The sequence below is a fragment of the Leptonychotes weddellii genome, chromosome 10 (assembly GCF_054177405.1).
Source record: "Leptonychotes weddellii isolate Sample4059 chromosome 10, ASM5417740v2, whole genome shotgun sequence".
Taxonomy (NCBI): domain Eukaryota; kingdom Metazoa; phylum Chordata; class Mammalia; order Carnivora; family Phocidae; genus Leptonychotes; species Leptonychotes weddellii.
Window position 1 is genome coordinate 104984575 of NC_138378.1, and position 11475 is coordinate 104996049.

The 11475-nt window shown below is 52.2% G+C and overlaps 1 protein-coding gene across 1 annotated transcript in view; it reads left to right on the plus strand.

Moving 5' to 3' along the window:
- KIF3C (kinesin family member 3C) overlaps positions 1-11475 on the plus strand; it is a 36724-nt gene that overhangs the window by 15877 nt on the left and 9372 nt on the right. The window contains exons 2-5 of the mRNA XM_006732867.3: positions 6340-6441; positions 7139-7261; positions 8408-8526; positions 9007-9123. Of these exons, the coding sequence (XP_006732930.1) occupies positions 6340-6441; positions 7139-7261; positions 8408-8526; positions 9007-9123 (461 nt within the window). The remainder of the gene's footprint in view (positions 1-6339; positions 6442-7138; positions 7262-8407; positions 8527-9006; positions 9124-11475) is intronic.

Genomic DNA, 11475 nt, shown 5'->3' on the forward strand with positions numbered 1-11475 from the left:
ATAAATAGGTAAAATCTTTTTTTTTCTTAAATGACACCATTTTATTTTTTTTAACTTTTTTTTTTAAGATTTTATTTATTTATTTGACAGAGAGAGAGATAGCGAGAGAGGGAACACAAGCAGGGGGAGTGGGAGAGGGAGAAGCAGGCTTCCTGATGAGCAGGGAGCCCGATGCGGGGCTCGATCCCAGGACCTTGGGATCATGACCTGAGCCGAAGGCAGCCGCTTAACGACTGAGCCACCCAGGCACCCTTTTTTTTAACATTTTATTTATTTATTTGACAGAGAGAGGGAGAGCACAAGCAGGGGGAGTGAGAGAGGGAGAAGCAGGCTTCCCGCTGAGCAGGGAGCCCAATGCGGGGCTCGATCCCAGGACCCTGGGATCATGACCTGAGCTGAAGGCAGGCACTTAACCGACCGAGCCACCCAGGCACCCCTAAATAGGTAAGATCTTAAAAAAAAAAAAAAAAATGTCCCTAGTGGGGCTCCTGGCTGGCTCAGTCTATAGAGCATGCAACTCTTGATCTCTGGGTTGTGAGTTCAAGCCCCACTTTGGGCATAGAGCTCACTTAAAAAAAAAAAAAAAAATGTCTCTAGAATCCCTTAATAAACTCTTAGATATTTAATACAGTCCTCCTGAGATAACAAATTCCATAAATTTATTACCTTCTATAAACAGTAGAACGTCCCTTTATTTGTCCTAAAAGTCCAAAGTATAAGCTCTTCCTCTGTGTACCAGGATTGATTGGAAAAGTCTGGATCATTCCTTTTCACACCTATTTTATTTTATTTTTTTAATTAAGTGAGCTCTACACCCAACCTGGGGCTCGAACTCACAACCCTGAGATCAAGAGTCGCATGCCCTGCAGAGTGAGTCAGCCAGGCTCCCCCACGCCTATTTTGATCATATAGTTTCCAGGTCTATCCTCTTAACCTTTCTTTGTCTTTGCACACTAAAGAGTCCTATTTTTTAATAGCCCTTGGATGGTTTTAGCCGTCCTTCCCTGGATCTCTCGCTCCTGCCTGTCCCCAGAGACGCAGTGAGGGACTACACACAGTACTCCAGATTCAGCTGCATCACCAATTTATTTTAGGGTAGAATGATTTTTGTTTTGTTTCCAAAAAGCCTTCATGATGGTGACTGGCCAGATGCTAGTGGCCTTTTTAGCTCTGGCGGCATATTAAGCCAATGTCTTCTGGGAACAATAGCGAATTACTCCCCACCCCATGCTTTTCTTTTTCTTTTTTCTTTCTTAAACTAAATTAAATTTAATTTTTTTTTAAAGATTTTATTTATTTATTTGAGAGAGAATGAGATAGAGAGAGAGCACATGAGAGGGGGGAGGGTCAGAGGGAGAAGCAGACTCCCCGCCGAGCAGGGAGCCCGATGCGGGACTCGATCCCGGGACTCCAGGATCATGACCTGAGCCGAAGGCAGTTGCTTAACCAACTGAGCCACCCAGGCGCCCCGTAAATTTAATTATTTTATTTATTTATTTTATTTTATTTTTTAGCTTATAACTGACAGTGCTCACAGCTATCATTTAATGAGTAGAGCTAGGATTACTTTTTCCTAGAGCATAAAACTGTAACTGAAGCTCATCTGACATTTTTTGTCAGCTCACACGGCCTAGAAATGCTCTCGAACATTACCACTTAGGAGGATCTGGGGGCATCTGTGGAGCTGGGTGTCTGGCCAGTGCTCTTTCTTGCATGATTTCTAATGGAGATCAGTCCTGTCTTTTCATATCTGCACATTTTTCCATCCAGAGACATGCCTGTTTGTTTCTGTTTCCTTTCCCTAATCCACCCCCCATCCCCCCACCTGCGTTATGAGAAAGTACTTCCCTGTCTCTGTCTCCTCACCCCCACCCCCATCTAACTTGGACTAACTTCTGATGTAGAACCATTTCAGGAGCATTTTAACCCCTAAAGGGCTGCCCACTTCTTCCCCAAGTACAGGAATAACTGTGGAGATTAGTCAGACGTGATTTCCTCCTGCTGGAAACGTGTTGCTTTTCTTTTAGCAGTTTCTGCTTCCTAAAACATTGAACAGAAAGAATGTATGGAGTAGAAAGAGCACGGGCTTTGGAGCCAGGCCGACCTGGACGTGGATTCTCCATTTAAATTGAGTGGCCGTGATGTGACCTTGGATGGATTACTTACCCTATCTGAGCTTATATGAGGAAACTGGTGTTGTTAGTATATGCCCTTAAAGCATGTCCCACAGGCCACCTGGGGATCTCATTTACGAAGCCGATTCTGATTCACTGGGTCTGCGTAGGGCCTGAGATCCTGCATTTGTTTCTTTCTTTTTTTTTTTTAAGATTTTATTTATTTATTTGAGAGAAAGAGAGTGAGAGAGCACAAATGGTGGGGGTGAGGGGAAGGGCAGAGGGAGAAGCAGACTCCCTGCTGAGCAGGGAGCTGGACGTGGCACTCGATCCCTGAGATCATGACCTGAGCCAAAGGCAGACACTTAACCGACTGAGCCACCCCGGCGCCCCTGAGATCCTGCATTTCTAACAAGTCCCCAGGTAATACTGATTCTGGGGGACCTCAAAAAGCAGTGATTCTTTTTTGTTGTTGTTGTTAAGATTTTATTTATTCATTTGAGACAGAGAGAGCACAAGCAGGGAGAGAGGCAGAAGCAGACTCCCCTCCCCGCCCCCAATGAGGTGGGAACCTGACCCAGGGTTCCATCCCAGGACCCAAGGATCATGACCTGAGCCAAAAACAGTGATTCTTTAATGTGAACCTTTAAAAACCACTGATGCCTGGACCTCATCACGGACTCCCCGGCCCCTTCGCAGTTTAATCGGCTGTGGGGTATAGTCTGGGCACTGGGCCTGGTAAAAGCTCCCCGGGTGATTCTAATATGCATCCGAGTCTGAGACCCACTTTTTTTTTTTTTTTTAAGATTTTGACAGAGAGAGACACAGCGAGAGAGGGAAACAAGGCGGGGAGTGGGAGAGGGAGAAGCAGGCTTCCCCCTGAGCAAGGAGTCCGATGCAGGGCTCGGTCCCAGGACCCTGGATCATGACCTGAGCCGAAGGCAGACACTTAACGACTGAGCCACCCAGGCGCCCCTGAGACCCACTTCTTAAAGGGTAATTAGAAGTAAATGTGAAACACCCGACATGCAAAAAAAACAATGGTTTTCTTCCTCCTGGTTCCTTGTCTCTCCACCCTAGTCCCCAGCCTTGGGTCAGTCAGAAAGACCAGGGCATCAGCCGCTGCCCTGTGCCCTCCTTACTAGACTCCTCCCTGGAGCACCTGGCGTGGGAGTTCCTGCAGCCACTCATGAGGGGAGGGGCCCAAGATAATAACTCGATGTGGCCAGGCAGTGGGAATTTTAAAAGCTCCCCAGTGATTCTAATAAAGCAACCAAGCTTGAGAAGTAGTGTCTTTACGAGGTGGCAGAGTGAAGAACGCTAGAATGCTGTAAATTACCAAGGGCGGTGCGAGGACTCAGGGCTGGAGTGTCCCAGAATAGGAAGCCAGGCCAGACACCAGGTCCCCAGGATCTCATGACCCAGTAGTTAGAGGGATTGGTTATCATGGCCCCAGCAGGAGGGGGTTTCCTGCCTTGTCTCCTTCCTCCCTTTTCACACCCATCCCCTGCCTCCTGTCAGCCTTCCCAGATGCTCAGACCCTGCTGCTCTGACCTTTTGCCCTGCAACAGTGTGTGTGGGTTGGTCCGTTGAAGGAGGAGAAGCTGGGATAAAGGGTCAGTTCTGTTCTGGATAAGAGAGCCCAGGAAAAGGACTTGGAACCCCCCCACTGCGACGACCCCAGGGGTTCCTTTCAGTTCCTCAAACATTTACTGAGCACTTACTCTGTGCCAAGCACTGTGCTAAGCCCCGGGACCCTGAGACCTGAGTAAGACATGATCCCTGCCCTGAAGGAGCTCACCGGGGAGACAGGATGTAAGCAATAATGGTCCATGAGAGGGAAAGAATAGGAACGTGTCCTGGTTGTTGAGGAGGCCGAAAGGAGGAAATGTGCCGATGTGAAGGACTCGGAGAACACATCCCAAGTCTCTCCAGCCGGGTCTTGCAGGGTAAGTAGTGGTTTTCCAGGCGGACGTGGAGTGGGAAGAGAAGCCCAGTGTTGTGAAAAGGCCCAGCACATTCCAGGAGCTGGAATTCTTTAGGCGAAGCTGGAGCGCAGAGCGCATGGGGAGTAAGCGGTAAGAGGAGGCTGGGAGGCCGGGCCAGCCCACGGGGCAGGGCGCCGCTGCAGACTTTGGGTTTCATCCTGCAAGGCATGGAGGACTGTTGAGTATTTGCAGCAGAGGAGAGGCACGCTCTGACTTGTGTTTCTGGTGAATGCCCCCGGGTGTCATGTGGAGATGGATGGAAGGGGGAGCTGATGGCAGGAACAGTGCAGGTGAGTCATGAGGACCGCAGTGAAATCGGCAGGTGTATTCGCGGCTGCAGAGGTGGGAATGGTGCGAGCCCTAACAAGGCAGACCTGATGGGATTTGATGACCGGCCCAGCGTAGGGGAGGCAAGAGACGCACGCGGGCAGGGCCTGGGCCAAGGGAGGTAAGGTGCGTAGGGCACAAAATTTAAGGAATTGTTCACTCCAAGGATCGTGCAGTTGCTGGGCTTAAGGGAGAAGGAAGCATCTGGGATGAGTTCAGGCCTGTGCTGTGGGGGCGGGCCCGATGCTGAGACACGGCCCCCAGAGCAAGGCCTGCAGGTGGCAGTGGTGTGGCGGGGAGGACAGGCGGCTCTCAAGGGCCCCGGGCTCTGCAGCAGCTCTGCCCTTGGCCTCTGAGGCTGCGGGGGGCCGCTCTGGCTGGCCTGCTTTCGTGCAGGGTCCCGTGGCGTCCTCACACAGCCCAACCTCTGACGCCCCCCCAAAAGCAGCCCTCCACCCCCGTCCCGCTCTGTCCCCAGTGACGGGGCTTCCACAGGTGGCAGAGGGAGGCCCCCCTGCCCCACATCGTGACAGCACCTCCCGCTTCGAGAGCCCACAAGCAGGTCAGCTGGTTCCCCTGGGAAAAGTTCCAGTGGGGAGGCAGCCAGTATCTTCTGGTGGCTCAAGGTGATTTCAACCTTCCGGGAAGCGGGCGATGAAATCAGAGGACAGCTAGAGTGCCCTGGGGCAGTGCCCTCTGATGAGCAGGAGTGAAAATGCATTTTACGGTGTCACAGTTTACCCAGTTTATACAAATCCATTATCCGTGAAGCCCCAGATTCAACAGGCACCTGCGGCGTGTCTATGCCAAGCCCCGGGGCTGGGGGCCTTTCACACAGCACAGGGGCTCACGGAGTGGGATCGGGGGTGGTGGGTTCAAATCTTACTTCTTCGTTAACTAGCGGCATGACCTGGGGCTAGTTACTCTCAATTTCTTCATTTGTTTTGGTTTTTTTTTAAAGATTTTATTTATTTATTTGAGAGAGAGAGAATGAGATAGAGAGAGCATGAGAGGGAGGAGGGTCAGAGGGAGAAGCAGACTCCCTGCCGAGCAGGGAGCCCGATGCGGGACTCGATCCTGGGACTCCAGGATCATGACCTGAGCTGAAGGCAGTCGCTTAACCAACTGAGCCACCCAGGCGCCCAATTTCTTCATTTGTTAAGTGGGGAGAGTAATAGTAGCTTTCTCTTAGGGTGAGGATGGAGACAGTGTTTGTTAAGGGCTTAATTCAGCCCCTCGAGAATAGTACTCAGCAATATTTGTCAGCCATCCTGGAACAGAGGCTGTTCCGATATTTCAGATGTGAGAGCCGAAGGGGGTGCCTTGGTCTAGGCCTTGCATTTAGTGGGCCCAACACCGGTCTCTCTGGCCATCTCCAAAGCTCATGCAGCTTCTGGGGCCTCACACTGCCCCTTAGTGCTGCAGAGTCTTCTCCCCTTGGCTTTTCTTCTGCTTTCCATGTCACTGAAGATTACATCTGTGCTGAGAGCCCTCTTCTTGAGCCAGGAGCCAGTTAGCTGAAGAGCTGGGCTGCCCGGTGACCGTGTCTCTGCTCCACACTCTTGAACACTGGCTGGGAGCTAAGCGCCAGGATTCAAAAGCCTCCTGCACGCCCCTCCCAGGCATGGTGAACCAACCTTCCATCTGTATCCAAAGCAAACAGATCAGGTGCCTCTATTCCCTGAGGGATGCCCTCTCTTATGGTCTTATCGACAATGGGGGCAGTAGGCTGGAGCCCAGGAGGCTGGAGGGGAAACTTTGTTCTCAGTGGGGGCCACGAGGCCGCATCTGGGACACATCTTTTGTCCACTCCTGGAAGGACCACAGAGCAGGGAAGCCAAACCTCTCAAGCTGGTGATGCTGTGGCCATCTTTGAAAAGCCCATCTCTTAACCCCTCTTGTGTTCGCAGGCCATGGAGAGCAAGCTGCTCATCGGGGGCAGGAACATCATGGATCACACCAATGAGCAGCAGAAGATGCTGGAACTGAAGAGGCAGGAGATTGCGGAGCAGGTAGGGCTGGGGGCTTCAGGTCTCATGGGAGCGCATGGCTTTGAGGTCTCGTCTGGAGGACACAGGGCCGTGAGCCATCATGGACTCAACATCCCTGGAATATAGTGCTAAGAACCTAAGACATGCCGCCCTGGATCCCTTGGGTCCACCAGCCCAGGAGCCTGCCTCTGTCAAGGGCATTGCCAGCTAAGGGGTGAGAGGAAGTGGTGGTTCTCCATGATGTCAGCCAATACAGGGCACCTCGTGTTAATTCCTGGGCCTTCCATAGGGTGTAAGTTCTTTGCCAACTGTATGATGATGTCCTAAATCTTCAAGAACCACAATTAGTTGGTCCTACCAGTCGTCTGTGATACCACGTGGGGAGGGGGTGAGGCAGCTGGGAAGCCAGTATGATGCCAGTCTACGTCGGCTCAACACTCCTAGAATGCGCCAGCTATTCGGGCTGGGGTCTCCATCCCGGGGGGCCAGTGTTGGCAAAGACACGGCCATATGAGCTAAGAAGAAGGTTCGGAGAGGCTCTGCTGACGACGGGCAGGAGCGGGGGCTGTGGGCCATGGGCCGCTCTCTCCTTCCCGGCCTCTGTGGCCGCCGTGGAGCCCGATCCCGTGACAGGCAGCATGAGCTTGTCCCCTGAGCTCCCTTGGCCCTCCCTGGTACACGCCGCCCCACTGAGCCCCTGTGCCCTGCCTTGGCCTAGAAACGCCGTGAGCGGGAAATGCAGCAGGAGATGATGCTCCGTGACGAGGAGACCATGGAGCTCCGGGGCACCTACACATCCCTGCAGCAGGAGGTGGAGGTCAAAACCAAGAAACTCAAGAAGGTGAGAGGCCGCAGGGGGCTGAGGGCCTGGCAGCCTCTGCCCAAGACACTTACCCACCCGAGGGGTCTGTGCTATAGGGAGGGCCCCCTTCCCCGCGTTGCTCGAACCGCTGAAGCCTGAGTGACTTCGCCAGGGCTGCCGGGGTGAGGAGTGGGGGAAGGCGGGGGCCTGGTGCTGGAGGGGACGAGCGCCTCTTCTCCTGGGCCAGGCTGGGCCTGGTGGGCTGGGAAGGCCTTCACTTCCAGTCTCCTGTTGCCATCCTGACGGCGCTGGGTAACTTCCCCTGCACACTGTCATCAGTGGGTCATGGTTGGGTAGCCAGGCCCAGGACAGGAGTGTCAAGGAGGCCTGAGGAGACACAAGCCTGGGGGAGCTTGGGAGGGGAGCCGCAGGCCGCCGTGGACGTGGGAAGGGATGAGACTGTCTGATCTCCGGAACCCTGCAAAGTCCACGGCCAGGGAAGGGCATGTACAGGGACAGGAAGCAGCAAACTCCAGCCCAGATTCTGGGAAGAACCTGGAAAACCCACTGGGGTGCCGACGTGACTGGCCCAGAGCAGGCCGGGCAGAGGCCCAGCCACAGGGGCAGTTTCCAGGGACATACGTACCTCCTGGCGGGTGAGGAGCGGGACAGCAGGCTCTCTGCTGCGCTCCACACCCCCATTCTTGAGAGCCCCTAAAGAGGCAGAAGTGGGGCGGGTCACCTTCCAAACTGGCTTAGGCCCCCGACCTCCTACCCTCCCCCCCCACCCAGAGCCTGCACAGCAGTTCTGTCCTTGGGTCCTGATTCAGACTCTTCTCTTAACTAGTTGTGTGCCCTTGAGCAACTGTGTACCTGAGTCACCTCTTCTATAAAAAGAGGGTGTTGGGACTAAAAGGCCTCTCGGGTCCCTTTCAGTTTGAACATTCCACAAGGCTGAAAACAGTGGACGGGGAGCAGGTAACAGGCCCTAGGGTAGGAGGGACAGGACAGCCCGTTAAATAACCTGCCCTCATTTGTGGTGGGGCAGGAGGGAGATTCAGACCGGGGCCTCCCCCTGGACTCGGCCTGTGGAGGCCGAGCCCGCAGCGTCAGGGCCCGGGGCCAGGTGACAGGGGCCTCGCCGCCACCCTGCATAGCCTCTGAGCGGCGCCTGTCCCCACGCAGCTCTACGCCAAGCTGCAGGCGGTGAAGGCAGAGATCCAGGACCAGCATGATGAGTACATCCGCGTGCGGCAGGACCTGGAGGAGGCGCAGAATGAGCAGACCCGGGAGCTCAAGCTCAAGTAGGGCCCCCTCCTCTTCCCCTTCCTGGTCCTCACAGCCATCCCTCACTGCCTGGCCTCTCCCTGAGGGGCTTATTTCCTTCTTCAAGGCCTCATTCCAGGCGTCTATTCCCCCAGGAGTCCACATCCCTTAGGAATAGAATGTGTCTGAGGGGTGAGGACGAGGTCTAAGTTCCAGAGCTGCTTATATCTCCTCTGTTTCCTTCTCCTTCCTCTGCTCTGCCATAATGATGAGGCCCCCGAAGTGCATGCTGGGTGCTGGCCAAGAGTAACCGCTAAGGCCCTGAGTCCACAGCCTTTGCACTGGAAGCAGGGATTTCAAGTTCTGTGATTGCTGTAGGGATCCTCTCTTCGTCCGACTTTCTGGTTTTTCCATCTCCGCTGCTCTCTCTGCCTCTTTGCTTCTTGCTTCAACCTTCACGTGTCCCCTGTGGTCTCTCACTCCCCAGTTCCCCATCTCTACCTCATTCCTGCTCCCAGGTACCTAATCATCGAGAACTTCATCCCCCCTGAGGAGAAGAACAAGATCATGAACCGGCTTTTCCTGGACTGTGAGGAGGAGCAGTGGAAGTTCCAGCCACTTGTGCCTGCCGGAGCGTGAGTCTCTCACCGCCTGGTCTGGGCCCACCCCAGGTTGGGGGTGGCCAGGGGCCTGAGGGGAGACGGGTAGGAAAGATGCAGATGGAGGATGGATTTCTCCAACATAGGGGTCTTCGCGAAGGGTGTTCTGCCCAAAACAAAATGTCTCAGGTGCCCCGCGAGGGACCTAAGGAGGGGGAGAGCATCTCAGCCTCTTGGCAATCCCAGTGAATAACATTTGGTCAGTCTGGTGAATATTCATTTGTCAGGTGCCCAAAACAGCAACGATAGTTAATATTTGCCTTGCTGTGTTGGGCACTGTGTACAGGACTCTCCAGACAGAAGGGAAATCAGACATGGTCAGAGCTCCCAGTCCAGTGAGGAATGCAGGGAAGTGATCAGATCAGGAAATGATAGAGGTGTGACCCAGTCTTTATAACCTCACGCAGCTCAGCTTGGTGATTCAGCATTTCCACGTGTTTCCATATAGCCTAGCTGTTTGCATCCACCGGCTCTGTATGTAGCTCCCTCTGCTGGTGGCCATGAAGAATAAGATGCTACTGAAACCCAACAGAGGGACTGCTTCCCTCAGCTGGACCACACTGTCCCTTAATTGAAAATCTGTATACAGAGCTGTTTAGGAGGCTGGATACCAAAGCACTTCCCTGGAGGTTCTTTGCTCTCTCTATCTTAGGAATATTAATGACAAGATAGCACAAGATTCTCCCCAACACTGGGTGGGAAGCTAGCTATAAAGGTCTCTGGCTTCTCACATCAGATGCCTACTTGATCTGTCTACTGTCTAAAAGGCTGACCCTACCCAGAATGATACTATGCAACTTTGTAAGTGGCAAGTTCATGAGTAGAGGACTTTTCAATGGTGTCACTTTGGGCTTTATGCAAAGCTTCCAGGTGATTCTGCAAGGAAGCCAAGCTTGAAAGCCGCTGCTCTAGGGCCCTCTGCTGGAGGGAGATGCTGGTGAGGCTTCTGATCTGTCGGGTTATTGATTTTGTACTTAGAAGAGTTCCTCAATTGAAGTTTTACAGGTGTGCCTGGCTGGCTCAATTGGTAGAGTATGCGACTCTGGATCTTGATCTTGGGGTTGTGGGTTCGAGCCCCATGTTGGGTGTAGAGATCACTTAAAAATAAAATTTTAAGGGGCGCCTGGGTGGCTCAGTCGTTAAGCGTCTGCCTTCGGCTCAGGTCATGATCCCAGGGTCCTGGGATCGAGCCCCGCATCGGGCTCCCTGCTCGGCGGGAAGCCTGCTTCTCCCTCTCCCACTCCCCCTGCTTGTGTTCCCTCTCTCGCTATGTCTCTCTCTATCAAATAAATAAATAAAATCTTAAAAAAAAATAAATAAAGTAAAATAAAATTTTAAGATTTTATTTATTTATTTGAGAGAGAGAGAGCAGGGGCAGGATAAGGGGCAGAGGGAGAAGAAGCAGACTCCCTGCTGAGCAAGAGGCTCAATCCCAGGACCCTGAGATCATGACCTGAGCTCAAGTCAGGTGCTTAACCAACTGAGCCACCCAGGAGCCCCCAAAATAAAATCTTTGAAAAGAAAAAAGTTTGGGGCACTTGGGTGGCTCAGTCGTTAAGCGTCTGCCTTTGGCTCAGGTCATGATCCCAGGGTCCTGGGTTCGAGCCCCACATCAGGCTCCCTGCTCCGCGGGAAGCCTGCTTCTCCTTCTCCCACTCCCCCTGCTTGTGTTCCCTCTCTCACTGTGTCTCTCTCTGTCAAATAAATAAATAAAATCTTTAAAAAAAAAAAAAAAAGAAAAAAATTTGCAGATGGAGTAATTTCTTTACATTAGATAGAGATAGGATGAGAGGCTCTGAGAAGGCATGTGTTTTTAACTTTTTATTTTGAAAAACAAGCATTGCAAGAACAGTGCAAAGAATTCCCATACCCCCTTTATCAAAATTCACCGATTGTTAATATTTTGTCACATCTTGCTTTATTAATTCCCTATCCCCTAACCATTTGAGATTAAGTTGCAAACATCTTGACCACTTACCTGTATTTTCTAAGAATGAGGACATTCTCTTTCATAACCACAATACAATGCTCAAATCCAGGAAATTTGATGTTAGCACGATACTATTATACAGGCAATATTCAGCTTGAGCCAGTTATCCCAGTAGTGTCCTTGAGGGCAAATTCCCCCCGCCTGACCTGAGCTGGTGCGCGACATTTAAAGGCAATGCCTCGTGGTTCTCCTTCAGTCTGGAACTAAGAAGGGATCTTGGTTGGAGTTTTGTAGTTTCATGCTTCAGAAGAGTTTATCCATTTCTCAGAATAGTTTGCATACACTGAAAAACCATGCACAGATTTTAAAAATTAAAACAGCTATCTTAAAAGAGTACT